We start from the raw sequence: 22,131 nt of genomic DNA, 5'->3' as shown, positions 1-22,131 counted from the left end.
GGAACGTCAGAGGCAGGTGTGCATGAAATGGGTACTGAACTCTTAATGGGATGCTTGAAAACATTCTTGATTTTCTACTAAGGGCTTGAAGTTCAGCAAGGTGGAGATTTGGGTTATTCCCCCCCCCCCCGGCAGCTTCCCCGGTAGATTTGATGCCTGTCTCATTGCTGAAATCATTTAAATATCTTTGCTCTGTGCTGTTGAAAAGTGCACAAGTTCATGTTTTGAGCTGGTGCAAACATGCTCACCTTCTGTAGTCCCTACTTCTAATTGAAGAAAGGCCATGCTTACTTCTGACTTGCTTGATGGAGAAAGCAATGAGAGTTGCCTGCCTGGTGTTGCTTTTGCATCCATGTGCTGAAGTCACTTCAAATCCATCACCTCTCGCTGTATAGTTGTCAGGCACCCTAAGCGTATCCCCGGAAAGGTAACCGAGTTGCTGCTGCGTCGCTCTTGCTCCAGCTTATTTGAAGGCAGATGTGTAATGATCTGTAGGGATGAAACCTGTTGGCATTCCAGAGGAGCAGCTGGTGGCTTTGATCTTGCTAACTAGCAATGATTCAAGTCTTGCAGATTGTGAAAGAGCTGGTGTCACCAGCACGACGTAGAACGGACTCTGCAAAGAAAGGTAGGAACAGGCTTGAAATATTCATTCTTAACTGTTCAAGTAATTCTTGCGGAAGCGTAGTCCTGCAGATTGGCACTTGAGCAACTGTCTGAAGCCTATGCCATCTTTATTTCAAGGCTGCATGTTGCACACTGGCATTCAGCTGCTGCAGCCTTGCTTTGAGTGGTGATAAATCTGATAAGAACAACATTGACAGTGCAGAAGAGAATTCTAATAGCCCTCAATAACTGAAGATGGAATTTAAGTATATGTAGATACTTTATTGTAAGGATCGTATTCTATTGTCTCTCTTCTCTCGTCACCCCCCCCCCCCGCTAAAATAATTTTCTGCCTTTGTAATTTAGAGTGTTAAAATAGCACCAGTATGCCAGAAACTCTGTAGATAATATTTTGTAACTAGTATATTTGAGAAACTAGATGTCAGTGCTGCTTGGGAATAGCGGCTGTATAAATCTCATGTGGATTGCTTTTAAAGTGGGTTATATTTAGAATGTTTAACTTTAAGATTAGATACTCTGAAGCAATTTTACTTAAAAGCACCCCTTTGATCCCCTTGCATGTCAGTTGTTTTGATGTAATTCCACTTGCTATTTTGTGCTTTAAAAATGCCTTCACAATATATCTGAACTGGTTCCGCCTACACTTGAGGGTTTAGTGAATTACTCTTGTTTTTACGACTGCAGCCAGCTTTAGAAATGTACACATGTAGGTAATTATTTTATAGATTTCTGAAATTAAACATTGTGATCGCAAGCAATCTTGAAGCCTTTAAGGAAATTAGGATTTTAGCAGTATGTTACTTGAAATTATGAAGAAAAACTTACACATTGACACACACACACACACACACACACACACACAAAATGTATATATAATGTGTGTGTTTATGACATGTAGGTTGAGTGTATCTGTACTTTAACTTCTGATACCCCAGTAATAGACCCACTTTACTTGAAGAAAGTCCAATTTGTTTAATTAGAACTTACTTTTTAAGCAAATATGCCCGAATCTGCAGACACAAACTACTGTTAATCTAAAAGAGCTCATCTACAGACACTTAACTTTCAATTTTTGGTTCTTGGATATGCTGTGATGTCATAGTGAGGGTACGATCATACCTTCTCCCTAGAACTTAGCTTTACATTTGTTAGACAGTTTGTGTATTGACTATATATCAGTGTGAGTATTGGCCATCTATAATAATGGAACTCATGTATACATGTAAAGAACTAACTCTGGATGGGGTTGCACTCCACCTGAAGAGCTAGGGGTGCTATCCTGGAGATGCAGGTGACGTTAGTGATCCAGGAGTCGCACTTCTCACCAGCTGCAGCCTTATGTAGAGATAACAGATCTTGCCTTGGTTACGCATCTGGCTATGTCCAACATATGCCCGGGTTTGATTATTCTAATGCACTTTACATGCATTTGAAGTTGGTCCAGAAACTAAAATTGGTACAGAATGCAGCGACTCTAATGCTTATAAGATATAAGCATCTTGTTAATATTATGTACCAGGTACACCGATTTCCTATTCTTTGCAGGGCCAAATTTAAGTTGCCGGTGTTGACCTGGCCTAAATTCCTTGGAGCTTTAAAAGGTTAATTGAAATGGGCTTCTGATGTTCTGTTCTCTGATTCACTCTATTCTTTGATTCACTGGTGAGAATTGTGAAATTAGTGAGTACCAGGGACCATATTGTTTTCTGGGGTGACCCCACATCTTTGGAATGCCCTCCCATGGAAAGTGTGCCTGGCTCCTGCTTTGCTGGCCTTTATGAGGATTTAAAAGACTTTTTTAAAATTCCAATTTGCATACACTTAATTTTAACGTATTGTGCTTTTAATTGCGGTATTATCTGCTGCTGCTTGATTTTACGTAGTTATTTTAATGCATAAGTTAAATATTGCTTTTCAGGTTTGGTTATTTGCTCTATATTTTAAAGTAGGTTGTTATTGAAAAGTCGACTAGAAATGTTTAAAAGATTATTGGTTGTAGATAGCATTCTCTCTTCTTGCTTCCACAGTGAATCAAAAATTTAAAAATACATTCTCCTCCCTCCCTTTTCGTGGGAAGAAATAAGTTTTCAGTCTACTCCACTTTTCATTTTTCTCTTCAAAACTCATACTCTATTTAGCCAGAATTCAGTCAGTCACTGAATAGGTTTAAAGTTTTATATGAATTGTTTTTTGCTATGTCTTATGGAGGTAGAATATAGGCAGTTCAGCAGTTTGTGTCCCCATGGCATTGAATTATTTTTGTGCTGCAATCGTAGACATGCTGACCCATTGGACTCAATAGGACTTACTTTTGAGTGTTTTCTATAGATTGCACTGGTAAGGCTTTTAATTTTTATCTGTATCATTTTCTGATTTTCTGCAGTAGATAACATGAATGTTGTCTTGGTGCTTTGACAGTTTGGGCCTCCCCCCCAAAAAAAACTCTCTCCCCCGCCCCCACTACTTCTTGTTCATAAGAATCAGTTTCATTCTTTTCTTAAGCTATGTTTCATGGAGTTGTGCTTGCGTCATACAAACTGTGTGTGTATAAAAAAATTACTACCAGACCAACCACCACCACCACTTAGCATGATGGATCTGCATCTGAGGAAAGTTCATTTACAAGAGAATGGCCTCTTCAGGATAATCTCCATTTAGGCATCTCCCTCTAAAATGGAAATAGCCACTCTCCTCCTCCTGACACAGATGGAAGTTGAAAGAAATCTGTTCTGGAAGTACGTTTGATTTCCAAAACATTCGACTTACAAGGCGCGGCTTCTGATTGGCTGCAGGAGCGTCCCTCAGCCAACTGGAAGCTGCGCCAGATGTTCGGCTTCCGAAAATCATTTGATTTTACTATGTGCCTCTGGATACCACTTAATATGAAACAGTGGGGGATGGCTATTACCCCTGCGTTCTGCTTGTGTGCGTTCAATATGCAATCGTGTTGGCCACTGGGGGAAATTGGATCCTGGACTATATAATAAAGCCTGTGTCCCTGGCCACTAAGCTTGTTTGTTTGCTTTAACATAGCAAATATTCTTCCAGAGCCACACAATTAAACAATGTTCTAACTTTGTCTCCTGACAGGGGTTTGCTGGTAGAATAGATTGGTGTATTGTGTGGGTAGAGCAATATTTGATTATGATATTTAGACAGCTACTTAAACAACTTGGTCATTTGAGAATTAAAAAGAATGTCTTAATTTATTGAGGGAGTTGTCTCTTAATTAATCTGTTCTTATTTTAGGTGATAACCATGGCTGATGTTTAACATTTTTTTACTGTGAATTCCAGATCTCTTGCAGCCGATATAAATTGCTGTGTTACTAAGCAGCCCGTTTCCTGTCCTTAAAAAAGAAAAAGAAAAGACTGCTTAAACATGTCTCCTGGTTTCTTATGAGACACCAAACCTTAATATACCAGCAAATGTCAATTAGGAGACCAAGTCAGAACACTATAGGTTGGATCAACCATAGCGCATTGGACAGAATGGTGTATTCGGAAAAAGGAACCAAGGGTTTATATCTCTTTGGACGCATTAAGGCATTGAGTGACTTCAAGCCAGTTACTAACTCAGGATTTGTACACCATCTATAAACTGGAGATGCTAATCCACTTTACTGAGATAGTGATTGGGTTTGTGGAAGGAAGATTTCAATGCACTTGTATAACAAGTGCTAAAGAAACTATAGGCAACTTGCAATATATATTTAAATGCTAGCTGACTAGCTGTAGTACTGTAACTTAAAGAGGTGGTGAACTTTACTGTCTCGGGTCACCTTGACAAGTGGTCAGTAGGCTGCAGCAAAGTAAATTGGTGTGCATTCCTATGTATTCATTCATAACTTTGTTTCTGTTCATAGCCTTTCATATGTGGTCTGAAATGTTAGAGAAGACTAAGAAAGGAAGGCAGATACAGAATAATTGATATGCTCTTCAGGGGCACACTTTTTGTGACTGTTGAGAAGCTCAGGTATTTCACAACACAGCTGCAAGGCTGCTAAGACATTTAAACATCAGCACATCTCAGCACTCGGTAAAGAATTCCACAGGTTAGCAAATTCATTTCCTAGCATGATTCAAAATGCTGCTTTCCTTTCCTTTGAAATGCCCCCCAGCAAATTTCTGACAGAGGCAACTATCAAGACAAACAATATAATCAGGGAAGAGCAACAAAACGAAAATAGCAAAACATGGTGGATAACTCAAACATGTAAGGGAGAAAGAGCCTTTTAAAACCCTAAATCTAGGGTATTTGAAGTACCAGTACATGCTTCCAGATAAATCTGCTTGGATGTTAAGCTTGTCATTGGAGTTGTCTAAGGGTGCCCTTGCCATCTCAAGTGAGACAAAGCCTTCACTGTAGTGGCCCCTCAGATTTAAAACTTTCCTTCCTGATCTGTTTACCTGGTGCCAAGATTATGGGTTTTTGGAAGCAGCTGGGATGGTCTCATTAGGGGTGGGGGCTTCTAAGGGTTTTTATAGGTAATGTGATTGTAGATCTACTTGTAACTGTTGGTATATGCTGCTGCCTGTCTTTGTGGCTCCTGTTGTGCCCTGGGAATTTAAAAAGTGAATTCAGAACTAAAAAGGGGAATGTACACAGAACAGAAGTGGTGTTCTTATTCATTCATTCATTCATTTTCATTTCATTTCATTTATACCCTGTCTTTCTCCCAAGTTGGGATTCAAGGTGGGTTACAGCATTATAAACATTAATCATAAAATACAGAATAATAAAAACAAACTGGTTAAAAACAATAATAAAACACATTGCAACATATTTACAACCAACAGTTAAGATACAATTAAGTTCTGCTGTACTACATACAGCTGTTATTTCCAGCTGGGGGGCAACATTACTGTGAATACACTTGAAAATGAGATGTTTTAATGGTATTTGGCTCTGAAGGAACTTGGTGTTCTATTTTGCTGATAGTCTACGTGACTAGCAGGCTGGTGATACTCTCTGTGGGCCTCAGGATTTCTTCACTGAACTCTGTATTGATGGATGGATGTATTCACAATCTATTTAATCTCTTTGGTTTCCCTTAAAAAGAAAGAAAGCTAGTTCTTGAATATATGAACCTTCTGGTTTGTGTTGTTCGTGTGTGCTCTTGGTGCTGGGATTTTGAAGGAGCAAAGTGGAAAAGGAGCAGTTTATTTGCATCTCCCCACAAATAGTCACTTGTTTCTCCCTACCCTGGTCTTTACTATCAGGGCTTGCTAGTCAGGCCTGGATGTTTTCCCCCAGACAGTTGTCTGGAAGTGTATGTCCGTGCATTGATGTTTATGTTCCAGTACTGATAACAGCTCCGTTGCATTTTAGGGTGGATGTGGCCAGCCATACCAATTTTGTTTGTATGCTCGAGCCATTGGGTCAGGGTCCTCAGATAAGTACACTGACATCCTGACACATCCTAGAGTTGGGAAAGAGCTGGAATTGTGTTGGGAATAGTGCTTTACTTTTCAAGCCTGAGTCAGGGTAATAATGGCAGATGGAAGCAACAAAGAAACAGAGTGATTTAGTGCTCTACTGTAAGTGAGTAGCCCCTGGCCTAAATCTGGTATATTGGGTCAAGCTGCAATGCAGGCTTGACTGAAATGTGGTGAAAAATACATATAATGAAATGAGTTCATGAATGGTTCTACTATTTATTAAACCATTCCTATCTTGTTTCTCTGTTCCTCCCTGCTCAATCTTCACTAGATCTAACATTTCCAGAGATGTTTACTGATTAAATAATTTTTTGCCAAATAAAATTTTATATTTTCAGAACTTTAATTATAGGTGCCTTTTTGAGAAAGAAGCATGTGAGAATTTGCAATTCAATAAAACAAATACCGGCTCATTATTAAAAGGAAAGGTCATTTTAAATATCTTTTTTTTTTTTATAAAGATTTTATTATTTTCCATATGCATATAAAAAACACAACATACACAAATACAATAAAAACACATCAAACAACAAACCAAACAATAACACAATAAACATAAAAAGAAACACATACAAACCTATCAAAACACCAATCTTTGTCTCATTCTAGTTCTTTCTTCTCAACATAGGGGACTTCCCCCGCTCCCTCCACTGCATTGATAATCCAGATATACTTTAGGTAGCTATATATCTTTTTCCATAAACATTAACCATAACTCTTATTTATCTTTAGATTCCTCTACTTAAACATAATTCATAACCTATCCTCAATATCTCAAGACATTCTTAAACACTTATAACCTATACTGTAAAATTCTTACCAACAATTTAATCTACTATTGCCTAGCTAAAGCCTGTTCAGCAGCTAATTCTGCTCAAATATTCAATTTTACACAATTAACTAAATAGTCCTTAAATTTCTTCCAATCCTTCGACACCTTCTCCTCCCTCTGGTCTCGGATTCTCGCGGTCAGTTCGGCAAGCTCCATAAAGTCCATTAGCTTCATCTGCCATTCTTCCACTGTTGAAGTCTCTTCACCCTTCCAGTTTCTTGCCAATAAAATTATAGCAGCTGTTGTGGCATACATAAAAAATACTCTATCTTGACTGGGTATCTGTTCATTGGTCATGCTCAAAAGGAATGCCTCTGGTTTCTTACTAAAGGTAATTTTCATTACCTTCTTAAGTTCATTGTAAATCTTATCCCAGAAGGCCTTAACCTTTGGGCATGTCCACCACATATGATAAAAGGTACCTTCCGCTGTTTTACATTTCCAACACATATTAGACATTGACGGGTTCATCTTAGCAATCTTAACTGGTGTTAAATACCATCTATAAAGCATTTTCATAATGTTTTCTCTTAAATTGTTACATGCTGTAAATTTGATACCTTCCTTCCACAATTTTTCCCAGTCCTCCAACATAATATTATGGCCCACATCTTTTGCCCAATCTATCATTGTTGATTTAACCATTTCATCTTTCGTATGCCACTCTAGCAACAAGTTATACATTCTGGAAAGGTTTTTAGAGTTCGGTTCAATTAACTCTGTTTCCAGTTTTGATTTTTCAACTTGAAAACCAATTTTCTTATCTGCTTTAAAAATCTCATAAATTTGATGATACTGCAGCCAGTCGGTGACCTCGCCTTTTACTTGATCATAACTTTTCAATTTAAACAATTTACCTTCTTGCTGCAATATATCTGCATATCTTAACCATCTTGCAGACATATTAGGTCTCTTATAGGCCTTGGCCTCCACCGGTGAAATCCATCTAGGAGTCTTTCTCTCTAGCAAGTCTTTATATCTCATCCAAACCTGATACAAGGCTTTTCTCACAATATGATTTTTAAAAGTCTTGTGGACCTTGACCTTGTCGTACCAAAGATAAGCATGCCAACCGAACATATTATCAAAGCCTTCCAAGTCCAGCACGTCAGTATTTTCCAATTTAAACCAGTCTTTCAACCAGCAAAAGGCCGCCGCTTCAAAATATAACTTTAAGTCCGGCAGAGCAAAGCCTCCTCTCTCTTTAGAGTCCGTTAAAATCTTGAATTTAATTCTAGGCTTTCCCCCCTGCCATATAAATTTTGATAGGTCCTTTTGCCATACCTTAAAACAGTCCAATTTATCCAAAATTGGAATGGCTTGAAATAAAAACAGCATCCTTGGTAAGACATTCATCTTAACAGCAGCTATTCTGCCCATTAATGAAAGTTTCAATCTTGTCCATATCTCTAAATCATTTTTTATCTCAGTCCACAACTTCTCATAATTATCCTTGTACAGGTTCAGATTTTTTGCAGTAAGATTGATCCCTAGATATTTTACTTTCTTAACAAAATTGAGGCCAGTGCATTCTTGTAACTTTTGTATCCGTTCTATTTTCATATTTTTAGTCAGTACTTTGGTCTTCTGTTTATTTAGTTTGAAGCCGGCTACATGCCCAAACTTCTCAATTAATTCCAATGCTTTGGGGACACTGCTTTCAGGATCTTGTAGGGATAACATTAAATCATCTGCATAGGCGCGTAATTTGTATTCCTTCTCTCCCACCCTTATTCCTTTGATCTGGTTCTCTTTTCGTAACATATTTAAAAGAACCTCCAGGACCGTAATAAATAATAAAGGGGAGATAGGGCACCCTTGTCTTGTTCCTTTTTCCACTCTAATCTCCTCTGATATCACACTGTTAATTATAATTTTTGCTTTTTGTTCTGTGTAGATGGCATTAATGCCATTTAAAAATCTTTGTCCAACTGCCATTCTTTCCAAATTTTTCTTCATAAATGTCCAAGAGATGTTGTCAAAGGCTTTTTCTGCGTCAATGAACATCAGTGCCGCATCTATATTTATGTTTTTTTTCCAATTTCTCTAAAATATCCACAATTATTCTTGTGTTGTTATTTAATTGTCTACCTGGTAAAAAACCTGCTTGGTCTTTATGTATGTGGTCTTTCAGCACTCTTTTTAGTCTTGTAGCCATGACGTTCGCAAATATTTTATAATCCACATTTAAAAGCGAGATTGGACGATAATTTTTCATTATAGTCTTATCTGTATCTGGTTTCGGAATCAGTGTGATATAGGCCTCTTTCCATGTCTCTGGTGCCCTATCTCCTTCTAGTATTTTATTGCAAACTTCTTTTAAAGGCTGTGATAGCCAATCTTTTTAAATATCTTTTCACTCCCCTTATCAAATCGCACAGCAGAATCAAAGTAACTTTAAAATTTGATGTGTGCTCCATCAATGAATCGGATATAATATGTCAGCCATAAATCCTTGAGAAACACTTTAAGGACATATTGTGTGATGGTCTCAAAGTGCATAGGTAGGGCCATGTAATAATTTCTCTAATTGCTCTGAACAAAATATCTCCTCCACAGCTTGACAATGTGTGATGTTAATTTGTAAGCACCCTATAGCCTAGGTCTATATGTATTACAGTGCAGTTATGAATAGAGTGATTTGATATTAATATTCCAATGGTTGGATGTCTGGAAACATTCCATGCTCTGTAAAAGGAAGAGCAACCTTGTGATGGGTTTCCCTTGGCAAGGATGAAATAACCTAATCCAATTATGCTTCATCTGCTTTATTGACCTCTTCGTTCCACCTTCTTGACACATAGTGGTGCAATAAAGGAGCTCACCAGCAACTGTTTTTGCATTTATTGAATTTGCAAAGCTGCTATTAAAGTTTTGGAAATGCATGGAGGGAGGAGCTTGCAGGTTTTCTGTCCTCATGGAATTGGTTTTGGAAGCAATCTTACTTTCAATTACTCCCATTATTCAGCACTAGAGCAAATATATTGCTCTGAGTAATCAAAATTATTACTTTAGAGACTTAGAAATGTAACGTGTTCAGGTTGACCCTAAACATCGTGGACAGTGTTGGTGCAACGTTGCCTAGATGCTTTCTGTACACTTCAGACTATAGGAATGCTAGGAAGACTATGGACTTTTGCCATAGAACCAAGCAGGCGGGGAATTTGGGAGCTTGTATGTACGTCATAGGATTGTCTAGTTCTAGGTGAATTTTGCCAGTTGTTGCTTCTGCTTTCATTGCAGCACTGTGTGTTAACAATCCTAAAGGGGCAGTGAGGAACTGACCAAGAAGTGAGGTGAAGGGCTGAACTTTTACACATTGACTTGAACTAACATGTTACTTGATTGCGGGTTTCTCAAACAAAGTTACGCTGCCTGACAAGAAAAGATCTTTGGCATTTAAAGTCCAATTCTGTCTTCATTTAACGCCATCTTGCAGCAAGTAGAAGCGTTACCCACATATCAGCTTATGTGGGTGAGGGATGACAACACTTGTCTTCATGTGTGTATATGAGCAGGGTTCAACTGCAAGTGAACAAATGCATCCTTCTCACTCTTTCCCTCCACCCATTGTGGTGGTGGTGTTTAAATTTTGTCTTGCAGACAGTTGATTGTAAAAGTGAGAGATGAAGTGAGGTTGTCAGCACAGCTCTTTGGGTCAGGCAGTTGATTTCTCCTGAGCAGAGAGAGCAACTCATTTAATTTGTTTGCTAGACAAGACTGTCATCGCTGTTGTATGGATGGGTAGCATAGACTGTAAATTTTGCTGATATGAAGCCCCAAGGAACTGAACTGGCTGGGCCCACAGATTTTGAGGAAGTCACAGAAGTCAAGAGGGCAAATCTAGTGTACATAATACTCAGATATTAAATATGGTGCCCAGTTTAGAGGATAGAGGGCAGGGATTGTTTCCATAGCATCAGGTGTTGTTCATCCCATAATAGATTTTGTGTTTTCCTCTAAGCTCGTTTAAATTCTCCCTTAAATCTTTAATTGGGGCTGTGTTTTCATCAGTCCATAGTTCCATAGTCAATGCTGGAAAGGGAAGAAAAAAATTCATATAGGAGAGAAGTTGGAGAGGGCATGTATAAGGCAGCCTCCTATGTTCCAACCAGCCTGCAGCTTGGCCACTAATGTGCTAGCCTGTTGCATTTCCAGCCTGAAAACCCATGTTTCTGCTGATCTTTGGATAGAAACCAGAAGGAAAACCTATCTTAAATGTCTTTTTCATAACGCAGAGGGAACAAGATGCTGGTACATCCCTGTTGTGATGGATCCTACACGAGTGGTAGTCTCTCTGCTTTCAGGTCATTTCCTGCAGTCATATTTAATCAAAGCTAATCACATGGGTTCAGTATTAAGCTGATCTTCATGCATAAACATTCCTGTTCTGCTAGCGGAAGAGACTTCCAACTGCTGAATAGAACACACACACCCCAGCAAATTTTGGGGGGCATTCAGGAGGAGTGAAAGAAGGGAACTCCCGTAGCCTGGGCAGCGTCCCACTCATGGAACATTGGATGTAACCTCTTGGTTTCCAAACCCAAGTTTGCTGAAGTAATATAGGAGAGCAAAAGTGTCCATAGAGGAGAATCATCCTCAAGAGGCTACATTGCTTAACATCTCATGTGCAGCAGTTATCTCATGGAAATAACCCCCCTACACTTTTTCTCAGGCATGTTTACCTCTGTTTTTAGAAGCTGGCAGAGAAAGAAACTATTACAAACTTGATGAGGAAGCACTTGCAGAGAATCCCATTTCCCACTTACTGCTTTCCCCCTTCATATCTGGGAAAGCCTTCTCTCTGCCTTGTTATATAACGTGTAGCTCCAACCATCTTGTTTATAGATTCTCTTTTTTGAACAGCAAACTGACAGATTCTAGACAGCACAACAGATGTTAACATCTGTAGTATACTTTGGACATAACAACTGACAGTCAAGCACACTTCTCCAGGGCATTTTTACTGCTGGGAGTGTTGAGCTTTGTCAGGTATTCTTGGCACAGAAGGAAAAACTTTTCTAAAGCTTGTCTCAGCTGTGTACGTGTGGTTGTGTTTTTTTAATGGAAGCATGGGTGATTTTTGTGCATTTGGCCAGTATGTGTTGTCATGTACAGTTTATTTTGCAATACTGACTTCTTTTGAAGCATTTATTGCCTTTACAAACAAATGTGCCATGTTAAAAAAGAATTTAAAGTTTTGAAAAGGTGACCTAATTTTTAAAATAGTTTATTTTTCTTATAACTCCTAGAGCACTGTTAAACACCCATTAATATGGGATTTACTATGTTTAAATATGAATGTTAGCCTCAAGCTTTGGCCATTAAACCTGCAAGCTTCCTTATTAAATTTACAGGTCGTACTAGCGTGTCCAACATGTTGATAGTGTTTATGATATCTACTTTGTAAGACACAGCTATTTATATACATTTGCCTCACATTGGGCCAGGCTTGTACCTTCTTGGCTTTAATTTAAGAGTTATTCAAAGTGAAATACAAAATGTGCCACGACCCCAGTTTACACCATGATTTGTAGCTGTTCGTCAGAGCTCATTGTTCCAAGACACATGCTTCTTAAAGACTACTGTGTGGTCCATATTCTTTTACCTAGAATACTGAAAAGCCTAGCTTCTTTGTAGGAGAAATAGGTTTCTAGCCATCAAGGTTGTATGTTGGTTTGAAAATACAAAAGCAATGAATAAGAAAGAGCCAAATATTCAGTATGCCTTTTGATTCTTGTGTTCCTAAGTCAATGTATCAAAAGGGTGCAAAGACCATAGCAAGTTATTTAGGTACAAGAATAGCAAATCCTAGGTGTTTTTTTTAAACAAAAGGGGGGGGGGCTGTCCAGCCTAGCTTTAGAAATGATTTTTTTGGGTCGGGTGGTGGGAGCTTTTGCTGCTGTTTCTCTTTAGGAGTTAAGGATGCAACTGCATTTTGCCTGCGGGGGTGAGGAAATGCAACCAACTTTGGGTTGGTTTTGGTATCAAAGCCCAAAATAATGGTGTCCAGGCCCTTCTTCTTCCCCCCCCCCCCACATACACACACACTGTTTTGTTTTCTGTGTTTTTAGACTGTATACACACACACACACACATACACACACACTGTTTTGTTTTCATGCTGCAAGATGCCCCGAGAATGCTTTGTTTATGGCGCAGTCTGGAAATGCTGTAAACAAATTCTGCTAAAAGAGTTCCCTGCGTCCCTTTCTAGCAGGAAAGGAAGACTGAAAATGTTATGGCTTGCCTGCCGCACAGATGAGCCACGCAGCAGCCAAACAACCCCCAGCCTTTCTTGCACCTTTGGGGAGGAGGCTGGGATCGCCATGCAACTCTCAAGAACCATCCTCACTGACCACCTTGCTCTTCATGCTCACCAGCGAGTTGATTCTCATGTTCTTAAGCTGCAACACGCCTGTTGTGACAGGCCAAAATGTGGGTGGTTGTCACAAAAGCATAAAGAACCAGCTAGTAGGCCACCACAGGAGTCTGGTCAGGGGTCCCTTTACCTTTACCTTTACTCTGAGTACAACTAGCTTATATATCATCCATGGTTTGGAGGTGAGGGATTGCGTCAAAAATATGCATAATACTGCTTGTATTTCTTCTATAACTGCTTCTTATTGGACATCATATTCAAAAGGGCTGTGTGCTTCTGTGGACCAAAACATAAAATAGAGCCGGTTGGATCAACATCCTGCCATTACAGTGACCAGCCAGTTGTTTATGGGAAGCCTGCCATAGGGACGCAAGGGCACTCTTCCTTCCTTTTAAAACTGTCCAGGTTGGTGGCAATCCTTGCCTCCAGGGTTTGACTATGCACTGTCTCTGCTGCATAAAGAAGTGTCTTCTTTTATCTGTCCTGAACTTTCCAACATCTGGCTTTTCACCAGATGTCCTTGAGTTCCAGTGTTATGAGAGAGGGAGAAAAACTTCCCTCTATCATTTTTTCCATGCTATGCAAAATGCTGCAGACACATGTCATGCCACCTCTTACTTAGCTTTTCTGTAAACTAGAAAGCCCAAATGCTACAACTTTTTCCTTGTAGGAGACTAATAATAGAATTGCCTAGCAAGCTCCACCCAAACGTGCAATTTCTACAGCAAAGTAATACCTGATTGTTCATTTTGACATGCTTCATGAATATGAAAAATATATGTGGGTTTTCTTAATGGGTAAGATATGTAGCTTAGCATTCTGGAAAATTTCTGACGTGGTCCCCTTGGCTTGTTTCGATTCTGCAAAAACGTATTTCCATCTGACTTGTAGGTGGCCTGTTGCTCCAGTTCCTGGAAATGGTAAGAGTGCCCAGTTTGCTAGACAGTTGTCCCTACTGTTTGACTGTTCAGTCTGCAACAGAAATAAAACTTGGAATTCAGAGTGGAAGATGTTTTCCTCTTCAGCTACAGAAGGTCCATTCTGCAGACTTGAGAGGAACAAAGGCCCCTTTTCATAAGCTGAGTGTGTCACCGCCCTGCCTTTCTCAGAAATCCAACAAACCAGGGCTAGGTTTACACTAGCCAGAAAAGGGCAATATTGCAAGGAATGTCTGCTCATCTATCTATGTACTAATTAATTAAACGGTGCATAGCAATATGAAAAAGAAGCTAGCTTGTGCATTCATTCATTCATTCATTCATTCAATATCCCAAATGTTGAGAAGCTAGCCATCCCTTCACAGAAGTAAATTCTGCCTTGGAATATTCCTGCACTCTCTCATGGCAATATGTGCAGCCCAGGGTCCCTTTCCTGCTGCCATTCATCTTTCCTGGAGGCAGTGGCTTTTTACACAGGCAACTCTGCACTGCAGGTGCAGTTTTCTGATGTTAATAACAATTTTGAGTGTTAAAGGGGAAACACATGATACAGTCCTCTCACGGAGCTTTCCTCCTTGTGCTGGATCACCTGCATTTGGACTTGAAAATCAGTATGTGGACAGTATATAATACAAAATAAAAGTATAATCTTGACAATGGCACCAAAGTAAAAAATAAAATCCAAGCTTTTTTATGTGTGGAAGGACAGAGGATAGCCATCTTCAATTAATGGCAGCACTTGGTTTGTATTACTTGACTACTCTTCCCTGATTTTTTTTTTAATGACTTGGTTATAATGGCCATTGGTTAAAAACAGACCTTTCCCCTAGAATGTTTTGAATATTTAAGTTTGGAAAATGTCTGTGTTTTACATTAATATCCTATTCTTGCTCTTCATTATATTTCATGACTTCTGTTAGTTCAATTCACTGAAAACAGATTTTCTAACTAAAAGAGTAATAAGTTCAACAGAAGTTTCAAAAGAGTTTGCTCTTATTGGAAGAACATGCAGAAATTATCCCAGTAAGGGAAGGAATTAAGTTCATTGTTGTTGTTGTCGTCGTCATCATCATCATCATCATCTCTCCTCCCATCCCTCGCAGTGATGTTTCACAATTCCTGATAGTTTCTTTTTCATGGTGCGCTTCCCAGAAAGAGACGAACGTGTTGAAATGTGCTCCAGTCTTAGATCATGAGTATCGGCACACAAGCCTGCACTTGTTTTATTCATAATTTTATATTAGAAAGCACAGCTTCAGGGCAAGTGCATAGCATTGCGCTGTCCTGTATTTGAGACATATGTAGAAGAAGGTGAACCTGTCACAAAATGTTGTTGTGTGCCATGCTCCTGTTCAGGGATCCTTCTTTTTGGGATGCTTATCCAGACATGTATAAATTGACAGGTGTTTTAATCTGTTTTTAGCTTAACTGTTGATTTTAATTAAATTCTAGTTTTTTAAAATACAGTGGTACCTCGGGTTACATACGCTTCAGGTTATATACTCCGCTAACCCAGAAATAATGCTTCAGGTTAAGAACTTTGCTTCAGGATAAGAACAGAAATTGTGCCCTGGTGGCGCAGCGGCAGCGGGAGGCCGCATTAGCTAAAGTGGTGCTTCAGGTTAAGAACAGTTTCAGGTTAAGAACGGACCTCCAGAACGAATTAAGTTCTTAACCAGTGGTACTTGTTTTTAACTTTGATTTTTAAGGACAGTTTCAGTGTTTGCTTTGTATTCATTAAAACTGCTTAGCTGTTTGGTGTACAGTCAAGTGGTATATACATTTTTGGTCAATTAAATCTGATATTAAGAAAGTCTTCCTCACAAGTAGACCGGGTGCTTATTTCTAGTGTTCCTATTATAAGCTTTTCTGTTTTTAATAGTGCTCTACACTGTGTTTGACCTTTGACAGTGTGCAGAGGATCTGGAACTTAGACAAAGCTTGAAGTTGACATGTATTGAGATACTGCTATGGATTTATAGTTTGGGATAAATTAGTTCAAAGATTTTGTGCTGTGTTCCACTCATGGCTCCTTCTTTCCTGCTGTTGCAGTGACTGCTACTCAAGCCACATGGAGACCATGTAAAACAGGAATGGGGAATGTGTGGCTAATTAAATTTTGCTGGACTACAGCTCCCATCATTCGTGACAGTTGATCATGCTGACTGGGGTTGATGGACGTTGGAGTCCAGCAACATCTGGTAGACAACAGGTTAGCAACCTCTGCAGCAGACCAGTGTGGGATGCAATTTGGAAAGCTGCAGCTGATGTGGGTGGGAGAATGAATGGGAACTGGCAACAGCGCCCTGAGACTTCCATAAATGGATTGAAGCCACTGTTGGTAGCTGCCACTTAAGCCTGTTGTCTGCCCCTGTAGTGTAAAATTCTGTACCATTTGAAACATTTAAAATGCTTACTTGAAATATCTCAAGGCGCACTATATTACAATAATGAGAATGCTGCATGTAGAGTTGTTTTTCCTTTAAAATGAACATGTAATGAAAGGTTCGATCTCCCTTCCTCTCAAATGTATCCCCACATTTCATCTGAAATTGGCTGAATTAAAATCCAATATTGATTTATCTATATACAGCGAGCCACTTTTTCACTTCTCAGAGAAATCTATATGCTGGATATTCTTCTTTATGATCCCTTTTGGGTATATTTAACATTCAAAGCCCTGAAGTCTCGTAAAGTTCTTGGCTCCTTGCCCCCACCACTGTCAAATTTTCTCTGGGAACATGAGAAACTACCTTACACCAAATCAGAATGGTTGTCCATTTAGCCCAGCATTCTCTATTCTGACTGGCAGCAGATCTCCTGGATCTCAGGAAAAGGAAAGTCTTTGCCATCACCTCCTCTGTGATTACCGGTATTTTATTTTTTTAAAACTGAGGCTTGAGCTCTTTCCTTTGCTGCTTTAGGAGAGCTAAAGTCCCACTTCTAAAGGATTCATAACTTTGGTTGCCACAACATTTGGGGGGTGGGGGAAGGAGCACTTTCCCAATGTGTAAGTCCTTGGGCAGAGTATTGTAAGGAAGCCTTTTAGAAAAACACTGCCAAGTTAGCAGAGAAACACAGAAACCTGATCCTTCTCCAAGATATGAATTGGGCATCTTTCAAACACTACAGCCGACTTGAAGGCCAAGATAATTGCTGTGGTATGCTGTCTTGGCTTACTGAGTTTGCTTCCCAGATGGCTTGGTGTTGGCAGTTCCTTGTTTCCTTCTTGAGCAGCAAGCCTTTTTATCCCCTTCTTGAAGCATTTGTGGATGTCTTTGTTCAACCCTGTTTCCATTTGGACCTTGCTTTGATTAGGTGCTTCCCCTATTCACAATTATAGAGTACCACATTCCGAAGAAATGTAGTACATTCCAAAGAAAAGAGCTGGAGGCAAGACACAGCAGTGAGAAAACTATTCATATATGACAGCCTTTATCCACCTGTTGTCCTCCAGATGTTTTCAACCACTGTTCCCTTGATCCTCATCCAGCATTGCTGTTGGTGAGTGCTGATATGCAAGAATGAGTAAAGTAAACACTGGACTGTGCACTCATGTTAAGGAATGCTCAGCTTTATTGGATGTGGGCAGTAAAATGGAAACTTGAACTCTGGCCGTAAAGGTTCAATCCTGAAAACTGAATCTACTTAGAGCCAATGTTTGTAACAAGGACATTTGTTTTGGCTTACTTACAAGCCCACAGCATGCACCTTTTTATAATATGTATTATTCTCTCCTTGCTTTCACAAATTCCCTTCTCCCTTTCCTAGTGTTAACGACTGTTCAATGTTTCATCTGAATCCTTGGCACTAACAGTGGTTTGCTTTTAATTTAGAGATTGAACTCAGGATTAAAAACTGGCTTGTCTCCACATCAAAGGCTAGCTATGGTTTGTGGTAACTATTACACTGGTTTAACACTGAACCATGGTTATCTCTTACCTGCTGAGAGGAGAAGCCCATGAGCCAGTGATCACAAAACTCAAATTTGTGTCAAATTTAGTTGACTACTATATCGTGTAACTTTTTAGAATTGTTGAAAGGGAGATGGTGAGAGAGGAGATACTGTACAGCCACTGGGTGTAGGTGCTGCAAGAGAAAGGACTTTCTGGCCATTACAACCATTTAAACCACCACCATACCCTCTCACATTTTGAAGTATTCTACAGAATCCTCAAAAACATTTCCGTGTTCATCATAGGAACTGAAAATCATAGGAACTCAACAACAAAACACTAGTGTAGTGGTCAGCATTGTGACCAAAACCCACACCTATTGATATTGCTTATACGTATAAATGAAAGTTTTTGACATTCCCAGCACACTCTTGGCTGTGCAAATTTTAAGTCCTTAACTCCTGACTGTCTGCCATCTTTATTACTTTCAATTAATTTTCAGAATATGCTGTACAGGTGACTCTGCAAGATGTCTTCAGGGTGCTGCATTTCTTTCAAAAGTATAGGAACTGCTTTTATATGGAGAGCCATTAAGTAATAGTGCGGCACAGCTTAGGGCTAGTAAAATGTTCACAGCTCCATTGCTAACAAAATATTGCTAAGCAACTTGCAGGTGACAGTTCCTGCAATAGACATAAAATTGAATAGGTTGAATTTCCCCCGTTTGTTTGTAATGGAAAATTATTGTTGCATGCAAGTATAGCAACCTTGGCACCAAATTCAACAGGCATTATGCACTAAATGGGTGGCACTCTGAAAATGCAATGTGTACTATTAACGTATCTCTGAGTAGTTCAGTCTGCTATGGCTGGGTCAACAACAAACACCAGGAAGAAGACAAGGACTTGGAGGCTTCCTCTTAACTCCTGCTTTCCTATTCCTTAGCTCCTATCCTTAGTTGGTCATCCAAAGTGATAACATTGAACAAGTCTTCTAATTACAGGTAGGTAGCCGTGTTGGTCTGCCATAGTCGAAACAAAATAAAAAAAATCCTTCCAGTAGCACCTTAGAGACCAACTAAGTTTGTTATTGTTATCTGAAGAAGTGTGCATGCACACGAAAGCTCACACCAATAACAAACTTAGTTGGTCTCTAAGGTGCTACTGGAAGTCTTCTAATTGTTCAGGCTAGTGAGCAGCTTGAACCCTGGAAAGCTCTGTAATGCAACAGCATCTGGAGGGCCACTGGTTAGCCATCTTTGTTTTATGAGGACACTGGTATATTGCCTGACTCCCTTTAGTCTATTGATACATGGAAACTTTCTTGCCTGTCGTGTCACTGTATGTTTTGCAGTTCCTTCTCAATCTTTGCCTAAAGTTGTGCTATGCAGGGTAAAGTCTTGCTAGCTACCCCTTGTGCCTCCTGTTTGTGACCCAACTGTCTTGAGCTGATGTGGGTTTGTCCTTGCCATTTACGGGTGAATCTCATATCCTCTTCTCCATTTGAAAATTTGTCTTGCTGGAAGTGTCCACAATTCTTAGATAAAAATATGATCCCTCCTTTATCCAAATTAGTGCCAAGGCAACTCGCATCATCTGAATAAAAACAAGCCATCTAAATGTTTTTCAGTACCCATAATGAGCTGTAAAATTCAGAACTCAAAATGATGCCAATTGATTGACTCCAAAGGGCCTCTAGTGTGAATAGAAGACACTTGTACAAAGGGAAGTTCTGCCTCGGTTTCCAATAGGAACCCCTTACTCCACATCCTTGCCAATCCTGAAGGCCCCCTAACACTAAGAACTTGCTTCTTGATGGGCTGTAGCGTGATGTGTGGGGAGCATAGGATTTCAAAGCCCCCTTCTAGCAGAGTTCCATTCATAATTATGAGAAGTGAAAACTCTTGGAAGACAGATCTTTCCTTCTAAACTTAATGTAAATAGTGTCCTCTGAAGAAAGGGTTCCATGATGTTGCAGAGCTTGTGAGTCTCTCATGCAGAGAGAGAAACAATCCCTAAGACAAATAGTTGCTGTTTATATAGTACCTAAATACCTGTACAAAAATAAAAGCACAAGGCAGGCCTTGCCCCACAGATTGTGTGTGTTTTAAGGAGAGCAGTTTGGCTGGAATTTTATAGCAACTGATTGGAGCTTATTTCCCAATATGTGTAAAGCAAAATGAGGAAATGATACTCGGTTACTTCATAAAGAGTCATTCATTTATTTGTATGCTTGGCAGAAAAGAATGAACTTGTAATGTGGGTGAATTCAGACTACGCCCATTTTGGAGGAGAGGTGGGAGTGAAACAGAGTGAAGGATGACCTAATTTCCATTGTGGGACAAGCTGGTTAAGGGGTTGTCACACAAGCCGAACTGGTCCAGAGGCAGTGACGAATCCAGTATCACACCTAGGCCAAGTTTTTGTTTTTGTCCTTGTTGTTGGAGTGTGCTCCAAGGGCTATATCTGAATTTCTCCTTCCCTTTCTGCATTTTTATATACATATAGGACTGCTTTTGGCACATCAGACTCATCTGCCCTCTGTTACAGCAACTTCTTATATAATTGTGGCACCTAGGTGATTGTGTTTTAGACTTTCCATTCTGTCTCTGTGGTCCTTTACTTTTATCAATACACTCCTCATGTTGTAGACTAACATGGATACAAGCCAGGAGCTGCAAGGCTGCACATCTTTCTGTCTGGAAGCCTTTCTAGTGTCTGGGATGCTTTGTTGGACGTATGAGAAAGGGTTTGGGTTCTGGTCTACTCTGCAATGAATCTCAGAAACCCTTTCCTTGCTAGGTATTACGCAGGTGTCGAAGGCTCATCACAGCCAGCACCTGCCTTATTTCAGAGTGCGGGAGGAGGTACTGTTGTGCAGGCACCCCCATAGAAAAGACCCTCTCTCAGGTTTGCTGCATACTGTGCTTAGCTAACAGTGCTACCACCCAAAGAGTCTCCTTGGATGAACTTGGTAAATAAGCTGGTCAATATTGGAGCAGGCATTCACTCTGATAAAGGGCTTTATTTGTCAGCACAAACAACTTAAATTTTGATGAGCAGCAAATTGGCAGCAGTCTGGTTCCTGCAGAAGTAGTGAAATATGATTGCAGTAGGCTACCCCACTCAGTCTAGCAGCTGCATTCTGCACTAGTTGCAGCTTCCAAACCAGCTTTGATAAGGGCAGACCCACATGGATCACATTACAGTAATGTAGCCCTGAGGTTACCAACGCGTGGGTCACTCACTGTCCTGGAATGACTGTAGCTGTTACACCAGCCAAAGTTGGTGAAATGTCCTTGTGGGAGTGATACTGTAGGAAAATTATGGAAATGACTGCTTCTTGATATGTATTGATCCCACATAGCTGCCAGAATAGCAGCATCCAAAGAGGGTTGCACAGGAAGAACCACACCTTGATTCTGTTCCTTTCTGCTCAGCTGTCATGATAGTGTGCTGTCACTTGAACATGAAAGAACCATAAAGTTTGCATCTGTTTTCCTCTCCCACCCCACCCCCATGTATGCTTGGAGGCCATCTGTTTATTTATTTTATTTCATAAAATTTATACACTGCCTGATTGTAAAAAAAACCTCAAAATGGTTTACAAAAAGATAAAAACATAAATTCAGAAAGAAATATACAAAGCATTAAAGCACGCAAGAAGCTAAATTTTAAAATGGATTTAAATTCACATCAGCTTTTCAAAGCACCTAAACAAAAATGTTTTTCCAGCAATGACAACATTGTCAGTGACAATATGCACTGACTGCTTTGGTGACATTTTGCTATAGCAGCATTATTAAATTGTCCTGCAGACAATGTATCTCTCTCGCACCAATCCAATATGCAGAATCTCCCAGGAAATCTTAGAGCTGTCAACTTGCTGCTCTAGTGAAATTTGATTCTGCATGGAAGTGAGTTTCTTCCCTGCAGGCAGATCTAAATCTCTCGCCTTTCGTTGTTTATATACACAGCTTCACCTTTCCTTCACCTACCCCACCTTGCCTGATTAT

The 22,131-nt window shown here is 39.7% G+C and overlaps 1 protein-coding gene across 1 annotated transcript in view; it reads left to right on the top strand.

Annotated features, from left to right (window-relative positions):
* Positions 1-324: 324 nt before the first annotated feature.
* The window catches only part of USP6NL (USP6 N-terminal like), a 107,939-nt gene continuing 86,132 nt past the window's right edge, over positions 325-22,131 (top strand). Inside the window, exon 1 of the mRNA XM_033163202.1 lies at positions 325-628. Coding sequence (XP_033019093.1) covers positions 556-628 — 73 coding nt within the window. The 5' untranslated portion in view covers positions 325-555. The remainder of the gene's footprint in view (positions 629-22,131) is intronic.

The sequence above is a fragment of the Lacerta agilis genome, chromosome 10, assembly GCF_009819535.1.
Source record: "Lacerta agilis isolate rLacAgi1 chromosome 10, rLacAgi1.pri, whole genome shotgun sequence".
Taxonomy (NCBI): Eukaryota; Metazoa; Chordata; class Lepidosauria; order Squamata; family Lacertidae; genus Lacerta; species Lacerta agilis.
Note: the sequence above shows the minus strand (reverse complement) of the source record. Positions and strands in the feature narration are given on the sequence as shown.